We start from the raw sequence: 26121 nt of genomic DNA on the forward strand, positions 1-26121 counted from the left end.
CTAATGAAAGGGTGATTGCAGCCACTCATCCATCCCACTCCCCCAACCAAATAAAAAAATAGATCACCACATCCACTTTCATCCCTACAACCAAACAAAAAACTGGATCGTCATATTCACTCCACCAAACAAAAAACTGAACCGTCATATCCAGCAAAATATGGACCGCCATATCCCATCCAACCTTGACCAGGAACCAAACACACCCTTAATCAATTAATTAAAGGCACTTCCATGTGCACAGATGAATCGTAGGTGACTCCAGCTAACTAGGCGGAACAATATACATGTACAGCCAGTAAATTGTTTGTGTTTAGTTAATTTGCAGAACATACTTTCTGGAAATTTAAAACACTTAATGCTTCCCCACAAAAGGAGAGGGGGGGGGGGAGGGGGCTTAATGCTTCCTGTATGTCAAGTTGCTAATCTTCCCTCTTTTTTTTTTTTGAACTCTTTTTTTATTATTATTGTTGAAATATCCGATCTCTGTTCCTATCTAATTGATCTAGTTTGAGTCAAGCGACAACGACATTATTGGGATAAGCAATGATTTTGCAGTATGTAGGGACAAAAAAAACATTCGAATCAAGTTCATTTTGTCTTTGCCACAGTTGTCTAAATATCTACACAACAAAATGGTTGGCCAAAAAACTGAAATGCCTCTACTGGACAAAGCCACAAATGGGCCATGCATGTCTTCAAACAAAAAACTCCCAAAAGCGTCAGACCTACTTTGGAACCTGGAAAATTCTTAGAGCATGTATAATCCGTGTCCGTGGTCGTTCCCCCGGCTCGCGCAGTTTGGCTTTGTTGCTTTTTGAGCCGGCGTCGTCGTCCAGCAGGGGAGCGCGGCGCATTACTAGGGGACGCGGCTCTCTCCACGCCTCGCCTACTTTTTCGTGAAGAGTTGGAGCCAGGCATCGTGTTGAGTGCGTGGGGAGCTTGTATACACGGCGCCCTATCCCGAAATTTCCCCTTGTAACTCTCACCCTAGCGATTCAAAATCCCCCCATAGCCAGCGGCCGCCGGCTCCTCGTCCTCATACGCCGCGCCGCTACCGCCGGCGCCAATGGCGCAAACCCTAATCACCGTCGGCGATGGGAGAGAGAGGGAAAGGGAGAGGGAGAGAGAGAGAGGGGAGGGAGAGGCGAACGGCGGCGGCGAGAGGGAGAGGGGAGAGGGAGAGAAGAAGGCGACGGCACTATCACCGTTGGAGGCGAGCGCCACCACTGTCTAGCTATAAAATCCCATTTGGGTAGCCCCTTAATTAACTATGTCTAGCTATACAAATGCCAAAGTGAAATCTGAGATCAATTCAGAAAACCACCGGGTCCCTTTTTCCATTTTGGAACAAGGTTTTTGTCAAACTATTTATTGATATATTTTGTTAGTTACTACTCAACAAGTAACAATATAATAATGTACATTAACTCACGAGTAAAACAAATAATCCATCGTTTCATATTATAAGTCGCTTTAATTTTTTTCTGGTTAAATATTTTTAAGTTTGCAACATCTACAACATTAAACTAGTTTCATTAAATCTGACATACATTAAATATATTTTGATAATATGTTTGTTCGCGTGGAAACAATACTATATTTTTTCCGATAAACTTGCATTGGTTAAACTCAAAGAAGTTTGCATAGAAAAAAACAAAACATCTTATAATATTAACTTTTGGATACTCGTGGCACGCTTTTCAAATTACAAAACGGTGTGTTTCGTGCTATAACTTTCTATATGAAAATTGTTCTAAAATATCAGATTAATCCATTTTTCAAGTTTATAATAATCAAAAGGAAAAGGCTATACGTACTAACTTTTTCTTAATAAATTCTTACTAATACTGATGTGTCATGCTATGAGTGCATCTAGATTTTTTTGTAACTTTCATCTACTTAAATCAAACGGTTGAGATGATTGTTAGTAAAAGTTTAGTAAGAAAAATTTAATACGTGTAGCATTGCTCTAATCAAAACTCAATTAATCACATGTTATTACCACCTCGTTTTGCGTGAAAAACTTAATTTTCATCTTCAGTACATTCAACCACCACCTAAACGGAAGGAGTATGTGTCTATACCATACAGTTAATTTGTATCGTGGTTTTTTCAATTTGACACTGATAAAGTAGCATAGACATTGCATATATTGTAATGTCTAACTATGCCATGTAAGCATATAATACCAAACAAAGTTTGGCATGTTTCAGCGAAACTAAAACAAAACCCATTATATCAGCTTACCTTCGCGGATAAAGATCCTCTCTAGAAAACTGATAACTTTTCTATCCTCGTAACAGATAAGCTCTCCCAAAACCAAAGTAAACTGGGAAAAAAACAATCGTTTTCAGAGGGGATAAAACGATATGATGGACCAATCCAAAAGTCTATTTTGGATATTTTTTTTCCTAATATATTGACGTGCAATCCTTTTACACGTTCGTGAAAAAGATATCCTTTTTCATAAGAGAAATGAGTTAACAAAATGATTATGATCATCAGCTAGCTAGTTCTACCAATCCATTATGTAAGTCCTCACTAAGGGAGTGTTTAGATTCAGGGGTGTAAAGTTTTGGCGTGTCATATCGGGTATTATATAGGGTGTCACATGGGGTGTTCGGGCACTGATAAAAAAATAATTACAAAATCTGTCAGTAAACCACAAGACGAATTTATTAAGCCTAATTAATTCATCATTAGTAAATATTTAATGTAACACCACATTGTCAAATTATCGAGCAATTATGCTTGAAAGATTCGTCTCGCAAATTAGTCGCAATATGTTCAATTAGTTATTTTTAGCATATATTTAATACTTCATGCAAGTGTTCAAACGTTCGATGCGATATGGTGAAAAATTTTGGGGTGGGATCTAAATAGGGCCTAATATTAGGAGGTAGTAAAAGTACATCGTATAACGATAAAACAATAGTAGTAAATGATAGTTCGACTCCATTACATGTCACATAGAAATATTAAATGACATTCAATTCAACTCCCAGGTGTTTGTCGTGTTGTGAACGGCATATAGCGGTTCGACGGCACTACTTGCCACAATAATATTTGGCTATTTGTCGCGTAGTTAATAACATGTGGTGGTTCAATTTTATTGCTTGCCGTACAATAATATTTGGCGCCATTTTTACATAGATATATTTAAACCGCCATACCAATATTTTAGCGTTATTAATTTTACGTAGAGATATTTAAACCACCATAGCAACATTTTCGCATCATCATATTTTTACGTAGAGATATTTGAACCACTATACTAACATTTTAGCATTCTTCTGTTTAAACGTACGCTTTCCCGTTGTCCTGTGGTTTTGTGAGCACGGATCGACGATGAAAACAGACGAAGAACATTGTTCCTGAGAGCAACAAAACACAAGAAAATCCCATGGCGCAACCGAAACCAGAGATGGGACCAGCAACCCTTTTCCTCTGTGGCCCCGCCAAGTGTAGGGTGAAAAAATTCAGGTATAAATAGCGCAGCAGCCATTGCTAGCCCTCCCACACACAGCAGGTAGCTAGCTTAGCCCCTCACTTTGTGGCAGATCATACTCGCTGGCTACACCACCACCCACATCCATCTGAGCAGTGGAATCATCATCTCCTCCTATATCAGTTGTCATCACCCGGCCTGTAGTGTGCGCTCTGATCCTAGTTAGCTGCTGCTCTTCGTTCCGATCCTAGCTCGTTGCGAATTGAGCCAACGGATCAATCGCGCGCTCCGGCCGCCACAGCCTTTATTACCCAAGCTGTTTCTTTTCCAGAATTTAAAGAAGTAGCAGCTGTAGACAGTAGTTATCCTCGTCGCGACCCCTTGTGTGCAGAGCAGGCGGCGGCGGCGGCGTTAGCTAGCTCGTCGAGCAACATATATGGCAGCTAGTAGTAGCACGTAGTTACTGCAGTGAGGAATTCGTCCGGAATCGCGTTGGGAGCGCGCGGAGTAGCGGACGGCTGAGCGGAGCGCTCTCGGTTTGATAAGGGTTCGCGTGTGTGTGTTCGGTGTGGGGGAGAGTAATTGCACGCATCACAAGAACACTCCTCGCCTCTACTTGGGCTCTCCTGCTCACGTGATTCATACTCTCCCTACTCCCCTCTCCCCACATCCGTTGCGCCTTGCATCTACTCTGTGCCAATCACCGGGCATATATACATGGTTGTGCCTGTGCCGACGACGTTTGAGGGAGCGAGAGAGATGGAGGTGGTGGAGGTGCGTGAGTACAGGGAGGACCGGGACCGCGCCGCCGTCGAGGAGGTGGAGCGGGAGTGCGAGGTGGGCTCCTCCGGCGGCGGCGAAGCCAAGATGTGCCTGTTCACGGATCTCCTCGGCGACCCGCTCTGCCGCATTCGCAACTCGCCGGCCTACCTCATGCTGGTACGCCCACATGTCCACTTCTCTCTCTCTTTTCTCACCCTTTGTGCGGTCGTGATGAGGAGGAAAGCCATCGATTTTTTTTTCCCGGTCTTTCGATTCCGTTCCGTTTTGGCGTGGGGTCCGGCAAGGCTTCCGGAACTGATAACTGTTTTTGTTTTGTGCGAAAAGGTAGCGGAGACAGCGAACGGCGGCGGCGGCGGCAATGGCAGGGAGATCATCGGCCTCATCCGCGGTTGCGTCAAGACCGTCGTCTCCGGCGGCAGCGTCCAGGCCGGCAAGGACCCCATCTACTCCAAGGTCGCCTACATCCTCGGCCTTCGCGTCTCGCCTCGTTACCGGTACATACATACATACATACATACAAACACTTGTTGTACAGTTGTCATATACTACAAAGCCCAATCAAGAAGCGTCCAACTGTCAAGTGGATGGTGGCATTGCCAGTTTGCGTACTTTAGTTTGCTTTAATGAGGACGAGAAATTGATCGAGAGATGTTGTTAACGTTGTGGTGTAATCTTGCAGGAGGAAGGGGGTGGGGAAGAAGCTGGTGGGCAGGATGGAGGAGTGGTTCCGGCAGAGCGGGGCGGAGTACTCGTACATGGCGACGGAGCAGGACAACGAGGCGTCGGTGCGCCTCTTCACCGGCCGCTGCGGCTACTCCAAGTTCCGGACGCCGTCGGTGCTCGTGCACCCGGTGTTCGGCCACGCGCTCCAGCCCTCGCGCAACGCCGCCATCAGGAAGCTCGAGCCGCGCGAGGCCGAGCTGCTGTACCGGTGGCACTTCGCCGCCGTCGAGTTCTTCCCCGCCGACATCGACGCCGTGCTGTCCAAGGAGCTCTCGCTCGGGACGTTCCTGGCCGTGCCGGCCGGGACGCGGTGGGAGAGCGTCGAGGCGTTCATGGACGCGCCACCGGCGTCGTGGGCAGTGATGAGCGTGTGGAACTGCATGGACGCCTTCCGCCTCGAGGTGCGGGGCGCCCCGCGCCTGATGCGCGCCGCGGCGGTCGCGACGCGGCTGGTGGACCGCGCGGCGCCGTGGCTCAAGATCCCGTCCATCCCGAACCTCTTCGCGCCCTTCGGCCTCTACTTCCTCTACGGCGTCGGCGGCGCCGGCCCGGCCTCCCCGCGGCTCGTCCGCGCGCTGTGCCGCCACGCCCACAACATGGCCCGCAAGGGCGGCTGCGGCGTGGTCGCCACCGAGGTCTCCGCCTGCGAGCCCGTCCGCGCCGGCGTGCCGCACTGGGCGCGCCTCGGCGCCGAGGACCTCTGGTGCATCAAGCGTCTCGCCGACGGCTACAACCACGGCCCGCTCGGCGACTGGACCAAGGCGCCGCCGGGCCGCTCCATCTTCGTCGACCCAAGAGAGTTTTAGGAGGATTTTAGCTTTCCGTTTTTCCCTAGGCCTTTAGGGTTTTTTCCCGACCGTCCGATCTCCTCCCGCACATCCGACGGCGGGCAGTCGCTCCCTAGAACCAGCAGCGTCACCCCAAACATGTGTCACTCTTCATCTCGTCGTATTTCCCGTTCCATCACCATCACTTTTTTTTTTAGCTTTTAGGTGTGAATACAGTAATAGTAGTACCTTTTTCCCAGCTAAAAAAATTCAGAAAAGGGAGCTGCTTAACTGTAACTCGTTTGCTACGCGTACTTTTGCCTCATTGCCGTTTACAACATCCTGTGCGCACAGTACTTGCATGTGTATCGAAAGGCATCGACATGGAATAGACCTGAAGAGGATACATGTCTGTTGGCTGTTGCAATGCAACCGGCTTATTACCGGAATCACGCCGTGGCCGAGTACTAGAAACTTCGGCTCCTAGATCCGCTAGCTTTTGCTTCCTTTTTGTGTGTGCGCTCCTCTCTGCAATCTTCCATCTGTACGTGTTGGGTGCCGTGGATATGTGGTTGGTTGTCGCCGGGATGGTGTGTACGTGTAAACCCGTTGGTTGCCACGGCCCCATGACAAAATCTACGGGAGGTTCGATCGGGATCGGTCGAGCAAGGAGGCAATGATTCGGTCCTTGGTGACAACTGACAATTATGCTCTGCAAGTCTGCACAGGTTTCTCTCCTCCCACTCGGGCGTTGGTTCTTGTCGCGGGAATGATTGCTGCGCGAAATTGTTTGCTTCTGCAAACGAGTGGCTTCAAAGCGACTCGTGATGAGTAGAGACGGCGCCGATCTCGCGCGTCGACGTCCGTGGATGATGCGCTGATCCAGTGAACCAGTGATCCTACTGAGTAGCGGCAACCTGCCAAGAACCAGCAAAAGGACGAGGAAATTAAAGGAGGCTTAGGCAACGCGACAGCGAGCAGATGAGCTTAGCCATGGCGAACGAGCTAGCTAGCGAGAATTTCGTCGATCCCATGCACGCGCGTCGCGTACGTGCCATGCCACAATCAAGGCGTCAAGCCGGGCGCGGCATGCGGCGCATCGTGCGTGATAAAGAGTTTCACGGCACGGTATAACGTATAAGGGGGTAGGGGCGTCCGGCGTGAGGGGCAGTAACGATGTGCCGACACGGCCGCCTCTGAATTTACGGCGGCGTACGTCGTCGGCGCCGTTGTCATGCGGACGCCAGGACGCCGTATTTATGGTGGCCTAATCATTCGGATTCACCCATGGCGGGCCTGCAGCTCGATCGGGACACTGTGCATTGGCTGCTGCTCCTTTGTCGTCCAAAAATTTCAAAAGAAACAAAGAAGAGGAAATAAATCAAATCCTGCAAAGTATTTGTAAAATTTTAATTACAAGCTGGAGTATGGTCAAAGACCAGTAGACCTTGACTTCTTTCAGGACCTCTCAAAAAAGGAGGCCAATCCTACTTCAAGTAGAGTGATGTTACCAGTGATGGCCTCACCTAGTCACCTCCAAAGCTATTGTTGCAAGAATCTTGACCAGCCTAGTGGATCGACTAAAAAACAAACGAACAAGATTTGGTAATCTTATTGACCCCAAGCTAATGTTCGTAGCCTCGTACTGGAAATCTGGATCATGAATGGAAGGACACAGATTAATTAACAGAACTATATACAAGGCCTGAATTTCCTGTATACATGAGCAGGATTTCTGAATCCCAGCCTAACAGAGTAACAGATAGAAGAACAAAGATGAACTGAGACTGTGAGACATGCGAGTGGCAGGCACACTCACTTGTCAGAATTACTACTCGATCTGCATGCATAGCATATCCTCCTGTTAATTGGACTGCTACTACTGCCTGCCACATCCTTTCTTACCAGCTGGTCTCTTTGGGACCAGTTTAGATCCTGATTTAAGCCATGTGGAACAGAAAGGATGAAACTTTGAAAGGATACCAGCATAGTGCCGACCATTTGACCTTTTATGCAACAGTTCTGTGATCAGTGGTGTTCTCATTGCTAACTTACTATTTGTTTCGTAGGCCCATCTTAACTTTTCTACCTCAACAGCGTGCGAGAAGAAGATGTTGCATTATTTGATACAGTGAGCCTGATTTTATCTTCAGATTACACTTCATCAGAACACTACGCTCGTTGATGTGAAAATGTCTAGGAGAACTGAATCTGATGTCGCAAGATACAAAGATAAAATTGTTATGTAAACCCAAGAAGGTAGTAATCACTAGTTTTAAAAATGAGTACGCCCATTTTGCTCGTCAATGTGAACTGTCAAAGTAGCATTGGATTTATTTTCAGGATACAAAATCAGGAACCAAATCTCGAGAAACGTCCAGGGATTTTCTGGCTAGCTCCACAAAATAGTGGGCTAGTCAGTTTGGATTCGAAGCCTCATACTTTCTATTTCTATTTATTTGATATTGAGTCATTCCCTAATATTTTTGTTTTTTTTTTGGAGAAAAGTCTCTCCTAAGAAAAAGAGAGGACAAAAATCACTAACTAGTATCACATTCTGACATTACAAACCAAAGATCGAACATAATCTTGTAGATAAACTGCTACTGTTTTTCTCTGCCTTCCACTACTTATTTTCCACGTTTCTACTAGGTAGTGATAATTGGTGCCTTTTCTCGTTATTACCAACTACAGTACTCCGTATTACTCGAGCCATGTGAAACTGTGTTCTCTTGTCCACCTTCCTATCCTTCTGTTGCCACCAAGGCCTACCTGTCGACCTATGATCAAAGAGTTGTCTGTCTAACTGCGAATGATGGTGCCTATGGAAGCATTTTGCACTAAACAACGAAATAACCACAGATTCACAGAAGGGCTAATCTTGGGCCGATAACTGGGCCAACAATCCGGTTTGGCACTCGCACGAGCTCTCGGCCTTCTTGTGTCCCATGGTTGAAGCCTGTGGGCCTGATCAGTCTTCTATTTGAGCCCAACAAGTTGTCCATTTCATTCCTTGCAAGATGCCCATCACTCCATCAGCCCATGCCAACAACTAGAGTTTTTGTGTTAGCTTTTGGTGGCACCAGGAATACATGTTTCTTTGAAGAAAAACCCTCTGGCCTACTCTCTCTTTTCTCTCTCTTTTTTTTTTAAAAAAGGCTGCAGCTCTGCCAATTAATCATCTCGTCTACACGAACACTACACGAACAGTAAGTCAACAAATGATGATACAAGGAAGCTTCTGCTCAAGGTTTGGAGGCATGACTTCGACTCGTTCGTCATTCTAATGACATGGCGTCTTTGGAATGAGCGGAACGCCCGAGTGTTCGACGGCATCCTCACTTCCGTGCAGGCTCTTATCGCTTCCATCTTGGCTTGGCTTCCTTGATGGATGCGGGGGCTGGCAGCTTGGCTTTGCTTCTGGCCTCCCTCGTTCCGCTGTGTGATCCTCTGTTCCTCTCCCTTTTTATTTTTGTGTCTTGGAGTTTGTTTAGCTAAGTAGCTATCCATACTTTGTATTCAGTGGCGGTGGCATTAAAATATAGTTGGGACGGAAAACAAAGATGTTCATTTGATAAGAGTAATCGAACACAACACATATCGTATTAATAGTTCATTCGTATAAGCGTCTCAATCTGGTGGGTGTTTATATCTTGTTATACCTAATTTTGATGGCCCATAACTACTATAAGGAGATAAGGGGGTCTTGAGAGTGTGGGGCGATACGAGTCGTAGCTGAGTGGTCGACCCACCCCACATAATGGGTAGATCCGCTCCTGTTTGTATTTCAGCCTCTATAAATTCTAATCTCTTGCCCCCACTGCCAGTTTATGCTGTATGGTCAGCTATAGATTGTTTGCTCTTTTCTAATATATTGATGCGCAAAGCTGTTGCGTGTTAAAAGAAGATGATACAAAGAGTACTACTTCGTGTACCACCAAATTAGTCTTCTCTCCGGAAAATATACCCATATAATAATCACCATTGGCCCATTTCGTGTATCCTGCCGCCTTGTCAAAGCCCTACGGAACATGTGCCTGACTTCCGAGAAGATTGGGAATTAAGTGGCAGTTAGGCACTCCAACAAGGCGAGTCAATCTGGACTCGACAACTGAATGGAATTTTGCCACGGCCCATGCAATTTTCGAAGGAACGCACCTAGGCTTGGAGTTTGGAGTCCAGGCCGAGCAAGAAGCCGCGTGGGTGAGAGAAACTGTGGAAGTGAAAGCGTGGCCAGGCGAGAAATCGCGGGGTCGCCGCGGCGCCGGGCGTGAGATGGCAGCAGCCGCCCGAGGAGATCTCGCGCGGCGCACAGAGGAGGAACCGGAGCAAGGCCACGTACGGAAGGAATTGCAAAGAGCCGCGGCCTATGTGAATGTGATCACCAGCCGTCGCAAAAACAAAACTCACTGCACTGGCAGTGCAACGTCCAGGAAGGCAGGCGTTGCAGCGGGTTTGAGTGTTGGACTTGGCTCAGCCGAGAAAGGAAACGGATGCGTCGCCCCTTGAATGGGTAAAAGTAGAACGAAACATCCAAACATGCTTCTAGTATCGCACCAATTCCGTCCCGTCGTGGCAGCAGCAACTTCCTGTTAAAAGAAAAAAGGGTAGGAGTAGCATATGCCATCACCGTGTCGTCAGCTCAAGATCACGTCTAGAACGAGCACACCCCGAATCCCCCGGAAGACGTGTGCACCGCCGGGTCTCGCACGAAACCCGCGCCACGCCATGTGAAACATGCCCCGCGTAGATACGTACATCGCGTCTGCCCAACCCCGTCGACGCTTCAACGCGCGCCTCGTACGCGGGCAAGCAAAGCCAGCCAAGCGGAAGAAGCATCGGGGCAGCACGAGGCGGAAAGCCCAACTCGGCCCTCATCCATTCCGTATATTTCCGTTCCATTCCAACCATGCGGGCGGCCGCGGTGCGCCCGGGCGGCTGTTCGTCGAAAGCGATCGGTTCCATCCATCCATCCATCCACCGCGCGCGCGCGGGCAGGTCGGCAAGCGTGAAGTTATCAACGCACAGCCGCCCGCCCGCCGTCGCTGTCGCGGCCTTTCCACCACCTCCCTCCCTCTCCTTACTCTACTACCCCAGTGGGCGCCGTCGATCGGCGTTCCCAAAGCTGCAAAACCAGCCGGGGTTTGTCCGTTCCCAACCCCGGAGGGTACGGTAGCTGTTACATGTCACTCCACGGCCGACCCCAACTAAATCAGACGGTGGAATAACAGTTAATTAATCCGGATTTCACGTCACCGAATACGTGATCAAGAACGGTCTAGATTGGCAGCTCTTGGCGGTTGGCACAAGGGGGTTAGGTTGAGTGCACTTCTCTGCTTCTGTTCTGTGTTGTGAATTGATCAACTAGAGGCTCCTGTTTCTTACCGTGTCTGTAAGCAAGGGAGACTGAGGTGTTTCGGTTCTGTGCAGATATGATCATGAAATCAATCTGTGTTTATGTTACAGCGTACTGTAGTACTGCACACGAATCAATCTCCAAGGCTGTGTTTAGATCTAAAGTTTGGATCCAAACTTTGGTTCTTTTTCATCACATCAACCTGTCATACACACACAACTTTTCAGTCACATCATCTTCAATTTCAACCAAAATTCAAACTTTACGCTGAACTAAACACAATCCAAGTATGGTCGAATATGGTCTACAATATATGACTGTCAAAGAACAAAGTGTAAAAGATACAGGTACAGTTCCAGTGTTACAAAGAACCAAGGAAGAGCTAGACCTATATCTGTATGACTGTATGTATGGCTATGTATCACTCGCTTGCTCTGTACAAAAGCAGGAACAAATTAAACAATAGCGGCACAAAACGAATCAACGAATAGTGTGTTTCGACTGAATTTCACTCCCTAGACAAAAACTCTCTGACGGATCGGATCCATGCAGCTGCTGAATTACGCGGTGAGAAGCCGGGGCTTCTTGAAGGCGAGGGGGCTCTGGACCTCCTCCTCCTCGTCCCACATCTTCTTGCCCTTGGAGCACGGCCGCCACACGAACTCCGGCACGGCCGGGAGGTTGAGGTCGAACGCCCGGGTGGCGGACTGGCCGTTGCCGGAGCTTCCCACCTCGGACTCGGCGGCCACCGTGGCCAGGAGCTCGGTTGAAGATGCGCCGGCGCCGGCGCCTACGCCACCGTCGTAGTGCTTCCTCTTGTGCCCGCCGAGCGCCTGCCCGGTGGGGAACTCCTTCTGGCAGATGGAACACCTGTGGACTCTGTTGGTCATGCCGTCGGAGGACGCGGCGGTGGATGACGTGGCTGGCTCGCGGTCCTCGGCGGAAGGCAGCAAGGCGGCGACGGGGGCGGGAGCCAAGACGGGAGCTGCGGGCGGAGTCGGCAGCTTGACCCGGTGGCTCGTCTTGTGGCCGCCGAGCGCCTGGTAGGAGCTGAAGGACTTGCCGCAGACGGAGCACTTGAACTCCGCACCTGCCGGCGGGGGCGCCGAAGCCGAGAGCGGAGGCGGCGCCTGGACGCGGTGGTGGCCGCCGCGGGCGAGCATGAGGAGGCAGAGCGCGAGGTTCTCCTCCTCCGATCGCTGGCGGCGCGACCGCTTCCGCTTCGCCCACCCCTGCGGCAGGTGTCCGCCCTCCTCCCCGCTCGTGGCGCTGCTGCTCGTCACGACCGTCGCCTCCTCCACCTCGTGCTGCTGCTGCTCCTCCTTGAGCACCGCGGCGTGGAGCGCTTCCATGGACGACGCGCTCGACATGCTTCCACCGCAATTCACAAAAGCAGCAAGCAGATCGACGACTTGTTATATCCGCTAGCTAAGCTTCGCTCGCTCGCCTCAAGCTAGTGTGGCAGCTGGCTGGTTGCTGTGTGGTGTGGTGTGGTGTGCGGAGTGGAGGGAGTGAGATGTGAGGTAGTTTTAAAGCAGTGGGGAGGGGTGAGGCGCGAGCGAGAGTGTGCGGAGGAGGAGAGAAGAGAAGACGTGGGAAGTTGCGTCGTAGGTGGGGGCAAGGCAAGCGAGGTGGTTGCGGCGTGGGCGCGCACGCGGCGGGGCGCGAGAGGGTGACGGGTGGGGGCGTGTCGTCGTGGGGACGGGGTGGCAGCGACCGTGAGACCGGTGGAGTGGCGGCGAAGGAGTGAGGCGGTTGGGGTGATTGGGTGGGCTTGGCTTGCTGGCTGGCTGGTTCGGCCGGGCGGGTGGGTGGTGGAGTGGAGGAAGAGGAGGAGGCGAGGCCACAACGAAAAAGTCGTGGTCAACGTGGTTGGGAAGACACGGGGATGGGAGGGCAAGCCAAAGGGAAGCGCAAGTTGAGTGGAGCTAGTGTGGCTGCGTGGGAGGTGGGGAGAGTGAGGACTGAGTAGGCTGCGCGCGCCGTGGCCTGTGGACTGTGGCGAAGCGGTCGTCGTCGTCGTCGGTTGTTGCGGGTGGCTTTGGGTTTGGCGTGCAAAGCGTACCCGCCCCGGTAACGACACTTCCGCCCGCACACTGGAGTGGCCAAGTTGGAGCTGGGTTAAGAGATTAACTACGCAACCGTTCAGATTTTGACACCTAATATCTGAATCGGGACACTGGCAAACCATCACAGTCAGTTTTTTTTTGTGGCATGGATTGGATGAGATGATGAGCAAGACTATATACTTGTATTATCCTACTATATTAGGTTACTTCCTGCGAGTAGATGATCTGTTTGCAGATTAGGAATGGCCAAAATTATCAACGCGTGGAGAAAGGCTCTATATAGGTATAGGAGTAGTTGCTTCAAAGTTTACCACACTTCTGAGAATAAAAGAGGAAGAAACCGTGAGTGATAGTGTGAAAAAGACAGAGGGTCAAATGGATAATAGTGGTTCAACCCCGCGGGCTATTAATTAGCACATGCCTAATGACACAGCCGAAGTGGTCATCGCCCTCGTGCTGATCACTAGCTAGACGGTTCCGGCTCCGATCCACGATTGCTCCGACCCGATAGCAAGTCAGACCCAAACCAGGCAAAATGGCAAATGGAGTTGGGCCGGAAGTGGTGCGTTCATGGAAGATTCCAACAGGCTGGTCTCCTTTTGGGGTCAAATAAAAATAACTGATCGACTGTGAGTTTCCGTCGGCTCAGCCGCTGAGGTTGCCATCGGCAGCCGGGATCTTCTGCACCCAGCAGCTATACCTGGTCCGATTAGGTAGGTCACTGTCGCATCGTTTAACGTTGATGCACTCAGTTATAAGTTAGAGCGCCACTAGCACTAGTGGCACCGCTCTATCCGTCGCTAACTGTGTGTGGACACATTTTCTTTTTCTTTTCTTTCGGGGCAGTTTGTGGACACACTGTTGATGCCACAACAGTTATGTGGTTCTGATTCCATTTTGATGCATGGGCCCTTGTGTCAGTAAATAGACAACATGGCTGTGTTGGAGTGGCACCACTTGCTCTATAGTTGCCACTAGCCCACCGTGCCGCAATCATCGTATTGTTGGGCATTGCATACATAATAAGCTAACAGACTGCTATATATATCATATAATTGTTGTTGTGCATGGAGGCACACATCCCACGCTACACTACACTACATTACTACCGGGCCATATCCTATTACACACTTGCTATATGCATGATGCAACGTACGCAAGCTCTCATCCCACCGGATACGTCACGCACGTTGAGACCGGCCGCACCTAACACGTCGCTTCTCTAGATAAAACACTCACACACACAGTACACTTGCAGGATAACTACTGGGCGTTTTTTTGCCCACGGGCCGAGTGGCACCCCAAAAAACCGCGGCAGACGCCACCCCACACGTCGGATCACACGAAGCAACGCGATCATCTCCATCTCCTCCTGGGTCGATCGGTCGCGTGGTCGCCTCCCCTCTCGTCGGCTCCGTCCGTGCAGGCGGCCGTGGAGTCATGGACTTTTCCACAGAGGCGAGCAAAAGATTTCAGCGCGAGATGTGTATGTATCAACCGGGCGCATGCCGTGCGTTGCGTCGCGTCGCGTCCGTCCCCCGCGCGAGGCGGGGCAAGCGAGACGTCCCCGTCTCTCGCTTGTGCCCCCGCCCCGGGATTGATACGATACGCGCGGCGTGGGGTGGGCGCACCGCGCGCTCACCTCTCGCCGTTAATTCCTCCCTCTCCCACCACGTGTTTCTTGTGCTTAACTAGCTTTCGCCGACGCAGTCGCGCGCTTACGTACGTACACCTACGCAAGTACGTAGGAGTACGCGATTGGGCAGGCGGGCGGCTCGCCTAACCACACATGGCGGTCGATTGGATCTGGGAGAGGCGCCGGAGAGAGGAGGAATATAATCATCAGTGCGTGCGTGATTCGATCAGTGTGGCCAGCAGCCAGCCTAACCAGTAACCAACCTGCAACCACCCCTCGCCCGTGCCACTGCCGTGCCGTGCCAGTACAAGCTCATCAGTCATCCCGGTTGTGCTGTGCGCGATCGATGCGTGGGCGACGTAGCGTTACGAGCGTTGCGAGCGGCGACGACGACGGCGCGAATCTGAGCCAGCGGTGGTTGCCCGGTTGGCATGAGGCTGGTGAGTGTGGTGAGCTATATAGCAGGGGGTAGCAATTGATAAAGCACCTGCACCTAACTACCTATAACAGAAACAGGGAAAGGTTAATGTTTTTTGGGGGGTTGGTTGGCTACACTGATGAGAGTCTGAAACCTTCCCATCCATCGACCGATCGCCGGCTTCTTTAGTTCCAAGCTACTGTCATGAGACAGAATCTGGTTCGTTACTCGTCGGTGCCGCGCTGTCGCTTCCCTGAAAAAACGCATTGTACCCTTGTTTTTTAATTAGGACAAACTGAAAAGATTATTGCGAAAGCAAGCTTAGCAGTCAGCACCAGGTTACACCTTCATCAGCTAGCTCAGCAGGCATGTCAAGGCTTCAAGCATGGCTATGCTAGCGCTATTATATTTTCTATCCATCAAAACATCAACTTTATTTCATGGCCACACAGCAGATCGAGAACTCGCTTACAGTGCTCTTCTTAAGCAACCTTTGCTTGATTGCCTGAAAGCATACACGTGTCGCCAGCTAGTTGAATTGATTAAACTTGCTGGTCTAGCTGGTTAGGCATACAGTTGTCTGGCCGGTGTAGTAACATTTTCTAGCTAGTTACATGTGACTGATATTGCTTGCCGTATCGGGTGCCATTGAAAACTGCGGGGAGAAGAGTATTGTGACAGCTACAGTCTCCAGCTCTAGCTGCAGCTTGCAAGACTGTCAACATGTGGACGTGCTGCCAACGCTCACAGCTATGTATGTACTACTAGCACACACCTACAAGTACAGCTAGTCGAATGAATTTAGCCATGATGTCTGAAAAACACTTGCTAGCTACTATTTCCAGAATGAAAAATAAGTGACGAGAAAAAAAAAATGCAATACAACATTACAGCACCAACATTGCAGTGTAGTTAATGGCAATACATACAGCCTAGCTAGTTTTTCTTTCTTGTGGCTCCAGTCTGTATCTAATGATGTATTAGAATCAACCATGCAATGCAACTGTCCCAATTCCCTTCTTGCAGTTTAGTACTTAACTGAAAGACGATTACTTCCCTCCACGATCTGATCGTTCGTTAATTACTCCGACCAAATTTTGTTTGCAATGTAGGGAATACTTGTTCTTCAGACTGGCAGAATTATTGGATGATCAGGCACACACGAGTTCGTTGCTCTCACACTGTCTGAACCATTCCTTAATCAGAGCCAATTTGCATTCCCGCGTATCTTTCTCATCATGTACAAATCTATATATCATTGTTCTTTCAGATGTAACTGGAAGCTGGATTTTTGTACCATTCAGTGAGCATTCAGACGTGCCACTCCCAAGCTAGCACACGTAGCTACCTGAGCTGTATCAGAAAATGCTAATTTGATCATAGCAACCATACAAATACTAAAGCATATCCACTGTTCATTTGCTTCATGTTTCCAAGATCAAAGAAAGCTCCATTGTTTTCTCTGCATTGCAGAATGTCACAAGACGAACTGCAGCAACCAGGTCAGGTGCAGTGGACGCCGGCGCCGGAAGAGAAGTCGGAGATCGCGGTGCAGTTCTTCACCGCGCCGTACCCTTGCCAGAACGGCCAGCTTGATCACGGCGAGCACCATGCACTAGGTGGCATTGGAGCGTGCAGCTCCGTGCATTGGCAACCTGACCGTGGCACGTGCTACTGGCCGCCGCCTCTCAGTGGGGACGGCGGCGGCGGCAGCGGCAGCGGCAGCTCCGGCACCGGCGAAGGCAGCTACATCGGCGAGCGCTGCTACTACGTCGGCGAGCCCGACGTGCCCATCGGCCTCAACCTCCTCGTCGGCGACAATGACGGCGCCGGAGTAGTACTCCGTGACGCGGCGCCGCAGGCGAAGCGGAGGACTCAGGCCGGCCATGGAGGAGATCTTGGACGGCAGAAGAAGAAAGCTCGAGTTTCAGATAAGGTACGAAACAGCGCAAAAATTCATGGCCAATTGAGAAGATCTACCGTTGTAATTTGCACGTGATTATGCAGCGGAATCAGGAGAGTATGCAGAGCGGCAGCTGCTCCGACAACGAGTCCAATTGCTCCCAAGTGAACCGCCGCAAGGTGGATCGTGTCGCCGGCGGCGGAAACGGGAAGGTTCCGGCTCGCCGGAGGTCGGCGACCATTGCCCAGAGCCTCTATGCAAGGGTAAGCCCAGCATTTCTGGAGCCTTGCAGGTGATTCAATCTTGCATGTTGGAAGTATTGGTTCAGAGTTTTGTTCCATGTAATGCAGAGAAGAAGAGAGAGGATCAATGGGAGGCTCCGGATTTTGCAGAAGCTGGTACCTAATGGAACCAAAGTAAAGAATCGAACATAATATATGCTCATTTCTAGAGAAAATGAGATAAGTTTCTAGCAGCATTTGACCTGTTACTTCATGGCTGTTCTCAAATATGTTTGCAGGTGGATATCAGCACAATGCTTGAGGAGGCCGTCCATTACGTGAAGTTCTTGCAGCTACAGATCAAGGTAGAAGTCCAAATGTAACATCTCTGCTCTAGCTATGCGTTGTTAATTGTGGTCCTTGTCTTATCACAGAGTTTGTCATGATCAGATGCTTAGCTCTGATGAGCTGTGGATGTACGCACCGATTGTTTACAATGGCATGGACTTGGGAATTGATCTGAATATTTCCCCTCCCCGGTGATGGACTCAACTCAACTTACTACCATCTCAACGAGTTGAAAAGAGGATGAGTGAAGGCTAAGAGAGCAATGTGGATGGCTAAGTATACGCAATCTTTGACACTGACGAAATTACAGACGTAAGGGTTGCCATCTGCCAAAGTCTCATCTTCAAACATGAATGATCAGATCCTATAAAAAAACTACCGGAATTCTGGTGTGACATGTTCTCAAAGCTGAGGCCCTTGCTTCCATGCTATAGCAACTAACCAATGCTGTAGCCAATTTATTTCGAGACAAGAAGCAAAGCTCACACAAATACAGGAAGTCAATGCGCATGGCCTTCGTGATTATTCAGTTGATGGTTACACCAAACTTATTCTTGTACGAATTTCCAATGCAACTGATCATTGGCAGCACAGTTGCATCCATGTATTGATGTACCCAAGGGATGCAAAATTAAATGGAGCTGTACACACCTAGAAAAAGTAGAAATCAAGATCCTACCAGACATTGTAACCATGATGTTTCCTAGCACAGTTTGTGTTCCATTGTAGTCTAGCCCCTGTAGTTCTATTGCAAAGTTGCAACTTCAAACTCTGCATCACCTTTGCCTCTAATGTAAGGAAAAAAAAAAGGATAATTTTGCACCATGATAGCGGATTTTCCCCCCTGTTTGCTACAAGGTGAAGCCTATAATAGAGCTTTGATAATGTATTGACGCTGAATTGGCACTCCTCGACCACCACCAACATCACATCTCCTCCAACAACACTGTTAACTTTAGCATATGTCAATGTCACTATATCAGCAGTTACCCTGTAGCTTTCAGATACAAAGATTATGCTGTGTACTGCACGGATCAGCATGGAGCACGTGAGGCTGAGATCAAACGTGCAAAAATCTAATGCCAAAAAGAACTTCAAAAATACAAAAGAGAACGTGCACATGTCGATCCCCTTTTGCCAACTCTTTATCATTATTACTGGGCCTCAAAAAATCAACAATGATTACATCGTGGTGTGGTTACACAATAGCAAAAACAACACAAGCTACAACTACAACCCTAGTGTCCTACCTGTTGGCAACAATCAGGGCCATTAGTTTAACCTACAGCTAACCCTAAATAATATCTTACAAAGGAAACGCCATCATTTCCTTGAAAACAAACATTACAGGTTTCAGAAGCTATTGCGATCGTACCGTGCTGATGTCCTTCGCATGCCAAGTACTTTACAAGACCCAGCGAATGTTCAATTATGATGACTGGCAGTACAGGGATCAGAAGTTAGAGATGGGCTCGCATCCAACAGATTGGGTGGATGGACAGATGATGTGTTTCCGCACCTTAGGTAGGCAGCTCGTCATGCTTCAAGGTGAACAAATTTATTGCTTCCTTTCCATTTGGCCTTGGCAATGGACTAGGCTGATGGTATGCGATAGAAAAGTGCATACTAGGTGTATGGGCCGCAGAGCCAGGACTGGACCTCAAACTCATCGGCGTAGGGGATAAGCTACGAGTTTCCAAATTTGGCAGGGCTGTCAAGCCTACTGCCACCCGATTAGATAATGAACCGGGAGATCTAGCACTGCTTGTTTCACTGGCAGGAAAAAGGAAAGAGATGGCAGGGTTAAGACTTGAGGGTCTCACATAATGCAACTTTCATAGACAAATTAAGCAATAACTCGCTAACAGAGAAAGGTCAACAAGTACTCACCCAGTTGTAATCATATTTTTCCCCCTCATGCATGAAACAATCTTACAGGACTTTTTGTCTCTTGCATTGTGACCGGTATCCTGCCATAACCAGAAAAGTTATACACATGCATGAAAATTGGTACTCAGTACAGCATTCCCGTGAGTGAGAAGCATTCTTACGGTGGATTTAAGTCCAGTGGGAGAATGTAAAGCACTGTGCTGGTTGAAGTTATTCGAATTGTGGACAAATGGATGCTCCAGCAACTTGCTTGCTGTTGGTCTCTCAGCTGGATTTCTTCTGAAGCAGCATCTCAGAAATTCCTTCCCCTCCGGGGATAAACTGTCTGGAATTGACGGATCTTTATGCAACACCTTAAACATTGCAGCAGGCTGTTGCATAGGGAAAATCAGATTTCATCCTAGTGAGAATACAAATACCATGATATAGAAATATATTACTTTTTTTAACGCTCATAATGATGATCGAGGCAAGGTAACAGATTTGACAGGTTATCATTATTCATTAGATAAAGCCAAGTAATGAAAGATGAGCTATACTAATTATACAAATTCACCTCGTGAAACACATTAATTTGCTAGCAAAAAGAAGGGAAGGTTCCAAACTGTTTACCCCTTCAAGACCACTCCAAGGAGGCTTTCCTGTGAACATCTCAATAATTGTGCAACCTAGGCTCCAGATATCCACAGCAAGATCATACCCTACATCTTTGACAAGTGTAGCCTGAACAACCTGCAATATAAGTTGTGCAAGTATGAGTACACCATACACTGATGCGATACATTTCTATTCGGAATAGCAAAAAAGATAAAAGAAACTGCTAATCTAAATAAATACCACTTTGCTGAAGACAGTAGTATGTCTGATGCTAAGGAGGGTGATTCTAAAGTATGAGATATTTTATACAACCATAAACATCAAGGTCCTTTGAGGACACAGGAATTTCATAGGATATTAATAGAAAACAGTTCATTTCGCACAGGAACTGGAGAAGACTCCCATGTTCCAAACCGAGTCTAAGATTTCGGAACCATTGGGAACATTACAAATCAGCTACTCCCTTCGGCTTTTAATGAACAACGCAGTTGACTTTTGGGCATACGTTTGATCATTTATCTTATTCAAAAAAATTAACGTAATTATCATTTATTTTGTCGTGATTTGTTTTATCATTAAAAGTACTTTAAGCATGACATCTATTTTTGCATATTGGCACAAAATTTTTGAATAAGACGAATGGCTAAACGCTTGTCGAAAAGTCAACCGCATCATACATCAAAAAACAGAGGGAGTTTTGACATAATAGTTGTAGTTTATGAAATCTAATAAAAAATACACCATGAAATTTATATGAAGAACAAGCAGTCTCACCTCAGGAGCCATCCAGTATGGAGTTCCCTTCAGTGAAAGATTAGGAGCTGCAGTACTCAACTGAAAAGAAGATAAAAAGGGAAAAATAATTAGAAACGCAGCAAGGTTAAACCTAAAAACTATAAAGTCCACTCACAGAATAACCATATACTCATCAACGGTTGCATCTGGAAAAGCACTCGTAAAAAATAGTAGGGAATACCAATACTGTTTCAAATGAGCCCCGTTTGGATCCCTATACGTTGTGCTGAATTGGAATCTAATTTCCAGTGTTTGAGGTGTTTGACTCCCTCTAGACTTCTAGACTTTGAATCCATGATCTCTTAAAATTCCAGAGGTCTAAGGTGTATAAGACACTTTTTTTTTTGTTAAAAACACAAATCAAATGGAATCCGAGCCAGCCGTGTCCCCGTTGCCTTCCCCAGGTGTAAACGTGTAAGGTCTCCAAGTCTGCTGTCTCTCCTCACCTCCTCAGCAGGCTGGCCCCTTCTCCACCATTACAACCTTCCCTTCCTCCACTACTTGTCCCTCTGCCTGGCTTCCAAGCTCTCCCTTGCTTTCATTCATCGTTGCCACCACCAGCACCATAGCCACAGAAAAGCCTGGGTCACTGTCAGCCTTTTCACTCCTTGTTTGACTCTCCCTCCGTCCTCGGCACTCTACCCTCTTGCCCCCAGCCACTGCTGCCAAGCACCATAAGGAGTATGAAGCACTCTATCAGATCGCCCCCAGCCACATCACGGCTTGAGATGAAGGGGATTGTGTCATGGTATCTGATGTTTTTTTTTTCTTTTGATTACTTTGATTTTGCATCCAATGCAATGCCTAGGTAGGATTCTGGCTATGATCCCAATCTCAACATCCAAACACTTTTTTCTGAGTTGATTCATTGTTATAATTCCACTCATCCAAACATAAATATTTGAATTGGAATCATATTCTAGCCAATTCAAAAATCTACTGGAATCCAAAATGGAGTCCAATTTTTTAAATTTGTGGGATCCAAACAGGACCTTAGTGTCACACCAAACTGTTTCCCTACAAATTAAAGCAGCTGAAAAAGAGAGTTTGTTTTACCAAGTATAGGTTTACATTTATGCATAACAGCTTATGCCCACATATAGTAATGGCATGGTAGTCATTGTGCTGGTTATAATTACATAGGCAAATAAATTGCTTGTTTCAGAGCTTAATCATTTTTTAACTGCACCACAAAATGGATGGACGTATTATTATTGTCTAGAAGGCAGCAATGACAAGATTAATTCAAACAAATCAAACTGGATTACCAACTACTGGATAATTGTAGCATAACACGATGCATCAAGACAACATGAGAAACTCACATGCTTAGCCATTCCAAAGTCAGCCAATTTGACTACACCATTCACATCAACAAGCAAATTTGCTCCTTTGATATCTCTGCAAGAGTATAATGATTTCATTTACATGTGTACTCTTTCAGCATCATGCAGTCCAAAGTTCAAACTAAATAACAAAGGAACTTGAGAAAAAAATATTTCTCGCAAAGTTGGGCCTAAAAAAGAGTGTGGGGAACACATGAGAAATGACAAAGGGCACAAATACACACACGAGTGGGATCTGAATCAGCTATAAGATGAATGTGGGTACAAATACAAAATAAGCTTGAGAAAACACAAAAACATAAACAAACAATAGAAACCAAAATGGCACAGAAATAGGATGAAGAAATCTCTACATGTAAAAAATAAAAGGAGACCATCTAAAAGAGCTGAACAAAAGGTAAGTTCAAGAAAACTTTCACATAGTGAGATGGCCATTATTAGTTAAACAAATGAAACAGAAAAAAGAGAAAAGGTTACCTATGCATAATCTTCTGACTATGTAAAAAGGCAAGGCCTTTAAGTATATGGCGGGTGAAGCTGCGGATTACTGATTCTGTCATTGCTCCACAATGTTGATTAACATATTTATTAATTGAACCAGGGTGAACATATTCCAGGTATATGTAGAATCGATCTTCAATCTGCAAAGTATCCAGATGATCATTGGATACATTAATAACTAGCGCATAATATCACCTCAATTTGGCACATGAGAACTTACATATTCACTGCCGTAGTACTGCACTATGTTTTCATGCTTGAATTGACTAAGAAATTTTATTTCCTGAAACAAAGTGAGATCCAGTCAAAAAGAGCAAGGGCAGAACTTACATAATCTTTAGATATAATTATAGAAGAGGAGAGTACTCAAGCAGAGTTACAATAACATTATACGACCAAGTTCAAAAAAGTGATATGCATGCTAGAAACTAATATGTACTTGAGGATAGTAATAATAATATTTAATCCTCAAAGTAAGAGAAAAGGTATTCTGTTGTGGGAAACAGACACATCAGAGAATAGTATTTGATAATACCATCACTGCAGAATAAACATCATCCATCATCTATGTTCTTACAAACTGATACTAATAACACAAGGCCAAACCTGCTCCAATTGCTTGAGAGACTCAGCTGATTTAGCATCATCGGGAATTATGTTGACCTCTTTCATGGCACACAGAGCTCCAGTGTGTCTGTACGTTAGATGCCAGATGAAATGTTCAAACTTTAAGATGATCCAGCAAACATAATGCTATATAAAATGCATTTGCATACCTATTGGCGGCCTCATATACACATCCAAATGTTCCACTGCCAATGAGCTTTCCTTTTTGCCACTGACCAGCCATTGAGGGTGCATCAACTTTTGGAACTGGCTGGTGACTAAAATTCGTCTGCTTTGGGCTTACAGAGGCGGGTGGGAGGGGTAATGGATGGAAATTTACACTCCCATTGCCCTCAGGACGAGAAACATGGTTCTCCGGGAACAACTTTGGATGCATTGGTGAAGGAGGTGCACTTGGGTTTTTTGATCTTAGAACAGGGCTTCTCAATGGACTGGAGCGAGGAGATCGCTCCTGACTACCCATAATTTTTTCAGGTGACGCACAACGAGGTGAAGATCCATATAGATCAGGAGACCAGACTGACTGTGCTGACGATAAATTGGCACCTTGGGTGGATGTTGCAGTGGACAAAAAGTCTACACTACTCAGTCTTCGAGGACTCTGTACAGGGCTTGAAAATCCACTGCTTGGAGCACTTTTAGCGGGTATGTTCAATCTGAATGTCAATGTTTCAGCTGAGCTCTTATCCTGTAATTTCTCTTTAAATGCCTTCCTCCGTTGTCCACAGTTAATCCCATTTGTGCCATTTGATCGCAAGTCACCATGCTCAGGGTTTTTTTGCACCGTTTTAGCCATCACTCTATATTCAGAAACATAAAATCATCAGAATCACTAGTAATACAGAACTGCACCACGTTTCCAGGGAACATGAAACGTTTTCTGAACATGGAATAATCTAATCAGTGTGTAATGGAGCTTACAGATAATTCAAAAGGAAGCATAGGGAAAGTTGAAAAGCATAGAGATGCACTATTGGAATGTTTTTTTTCATTATCTCCAGTATCAATGTAACATTGCTATTGGTATGAGATATGTGCACAATGTTTTTGTAACAATTCACAGGCTTGTTGAATCTTTATTTTTGCTTTATCTTAGCAACTTCATGTAAATCCAGTTCAACCAAATCAAGTTACACTGACTTTGTTATTGTCAAAATCCTAGTATCCTCCTACTAGCTATTAAGTTCATAGAAAAGCAAAATTAACTTAGTAAAGTGTTATCCAGCTGGACCCTATGAAGTACAGCAGAAGTCCTAAACCCTTTTAACTCTATTTAGTCAAAACCCTGTAACAGTGGCAAAGAATATCCTCCTTGGTCTCTGAATCCCTGGGCATTTTTATTTCACAATTTGCTTAAATTATTCTCATCCACAACAAAGATTCTGCCATCTTAAGTGTTCAAATGCCACTGCTACTGCGGCATGAATGAACAGTGTTATACCTTCTTAGATGGCTGGCAAAGCAGCAATCCCAATTTGGCTCAGAAATGCTAAATCAGTGCGAGCGGACATCATAGCTAACTAGCTAACAGCCTAACACACTATCCTTTTGATGATTCAATAGCAAGAACTAATTAACTTGGCAGAGTTCGTACTTGGTCAGCTACGCAAGGAAGAATCTAAAGTAATAACACTTGAAAAACTCTGAAGTAATAAACACTTGAAAATCATCACCTCGGAAACAACGATGCTCTGTCGCTCCCGATCTCGGAAACCCCGAGCAAGTTCGACTCCACGGCCGACCCGTTGCAGTCTCCTTCGAATAGCTTGGGCGACGGGAGGGATCTCCCGGAGCCGCGGCAGGGCGAGTCCCCCTCATCGGGCAGGGGCAGCGGGTGCGGCAGCAGCACGGGAGACGACGACGACCTCGGCGGCGCCACCTCCATGTTACTCGCGGTCCTCGAGATCGGCGTGGAGCTCGCGGTCAGGAGGCCGAACCCCACCGAATCCCTACTGGAGGGGCACGACGAGGGCGCGGCGGGCGAGGGGGAGGAATCCAGCCCGAGCGCCGAGACCCCGACCTCGATGTCGTCGACGTGCCGCAGCCGCCTCTGCCTGGTCAACCGCGGCTGCGGATCACTCCCCCCACCCCAACCAAACCCCACCACATCCCGGCGGCGGCTGGGGACACCGCCGCCAACGCGGGAGGTCGAGGCCCGCGCCGGGGACGCGGGCGTGGACGCGGACGCGGACGAAGAGGACGGGGACGGGGAAGGGGAGACCGAGCGCTTCCACCACCGCATCGGCGAAGGCGAGCGAATCCTTACCTGGAGGAGCAGCGCGAAACCCTAGTGATCACAGTGGCAATGGCGATGTGAGGGGTGGAGGCGGATGAGGAGAGGGGGATCGGAGACGAAGACGACGACGACGACCCCCGCCATTTGGGCGAATTTTTTTTTCCCTCTCCGCTTCTCGGGAGTCGGTTTTGCTGTTGATGTTTTTTTTTTCTTCCGCTCTTTCTTTCCCGGGGTTTGGTCTATCGGCGAGGGGGGGCACGCGGCTTTGAGGAAGAAGTCCAGCAAAGTCAATGTCTCCGATGCACATCAAGTACACTGCACACGGCTCCCTTTCCGTTCCGTTTCGTTTTTTCTTTTGGGGATTTTGCTTCGCTCTTTCCTTCCGCTTGTGTCAAGGTCTTTTTCCAAGAGTAATAATACTAACAGTTTACACTTGTGTCTAGTATACTTCTGA

General features: G+C 47.6%; 4 protein-coding genes and 1 long non-coding RNA gene across 7 annotated transcripts; 2 read left to right on the forward strand and 3 right to left on the reverse strand.

The window, feature by feature from the left end:
• The first annotated feature begins 3528 nt into the window (after positions 1 to 3528).
• On the forward strand, positions 3529 to 6021 carry LOC4334212 (probable N-acetyltransferase HLS1). Its single transcript, XM_015772920.3, has 3 exons — positions 3529 to 4390; positions 4559 to 4728; positions 4914 to 6021. The coding sequence occupies exons 1-3, from the start codon at positions 4169 to 4171 to the stop codon at positions 5761 to 5763; spliced, it is 1242 nt and encodes a 413-aa protein (XP_015628406.1). The 5' UTR covers positions 3529 to 4168; the 3' UTR covers positions 5764 to 6021.
• Positions 6022 to 11370: 5349 nt separating this feature from the next.
• LOC4334213 (zinc finger protein 1) lies at positions 11371 to 12579 on the reverse strand. The gene has a single exon (XM_015777827.3). The coding sequence runs from the start codon at positions 12448 to 12450 to the stop codon at positions 11641 to 11643; it is 810 nt and encodes a 269-aa protein (XP_015633313.1). The 5' UTR covers positions 12451 to 12579; the 3' UTR covers positions 11371 to 11640.
• Positions 12580 to 14158: 1579 nt separating this feature from the next.
• LOC107276337 (transcription factor bHLH84) lies at positions 14159 to 18384 on the forward strand. 3 transcript variants are annotated; one of them, XM_066308990.1, is made up of 6 exons: positions 14159 to 15225; positions 16677 to 17139; positions 17211 to 17369; positions 17457 to 17522; positions 17627 to 17692; positions 17778 to 18384. In XM_066308990.1, the coding sequence occupies exons 2-6, from the start codon at positions 16678 to 16680 to the stop codon at positions 17868 to 17870; spliced, it is 846 nt and encodes a 281-aa protein (XP_066165087.1). In that variant the 5' UTR covers positions 14159 to 15225; position 16677; the 3' UTR covers positions 17871 to 18384. The 3 variants fall into 3 exon arrangements, with proteins under 3 accessions (XP_066165087.1, XP_015631806.1, XP_015631804.1); XM_015776320.3 differs by lacking the exon at positions 14159 to 15225 and having other exon boundaries at positions 16630 to 17139; positions 17762 to 18384; XM_015776318.3 differs by lacking the exon at positions 14159 to 15225 and having other exon boundaries at positions 16630 to 17139.
• Positions 15027 to 17321, reverse strand: LOC136355835 (uncharacterized). The gene is made up of 2 exons (XR_010740325.1): positions 17184 to 17321; positions 15027 to 17100 (listed from the first exon to the last, which is right to left on the reverse strand). It is a non-coding gene; the product is annotated as an uncharacterized lncRNA (long non-coding RNA).
• Positions 18385 to 18768: 384 nt separating the features above from the next.
• Positions 18769 to 25903, reverse strand: LOC4334214 (mitogen-activated protein kinase kinase kinase 5). The gene is made up of 12 exons (XM_015776317.2): positions 25105 to 25903; positions 23581 to 24231; positions 23411 to 23498; positions 23025 to 23087; positions 22781 to 22944; positions 22283 to 22358; positions 20937 to 20996; positions 20178 to 20297; positions 19727 to 19936; positions 19566 to 19645; positions 19195 to 19448; positions 18769 to 19113 (listed from the first exon to the last, which is right to left on the reverse strand). The coding sequence occupies exons 1-11, from the start codon at positions 25671 to 25673 to the stop codon at positions 19196 to 19198; spliced, it is 2334 nt and encodes a 777-aa protein (XP_015631803.1). The 5' UTR covers positions 25674 to 25903; the 3' UTR covers positions 18769 to 19113; position 19195.
• Between the last annotated feature and the right edge of the window lie 218 nt (positions 25904 to 26121).

The sequence above is a fragment of the Oryza sativa genome, chromosome 3 (genome assembly GCF_034140825.1).
Source record: "Oryza sativa Japonica Group chromosome 3, ASM3414082v1".
In the NCBI taxonomy this organism is placed as follows: Eukaryota; Viridiplantae; Streptophyta; class Magnoliopsida; order Poales; family Poaceae; genus Oryza; species Oryza sativa.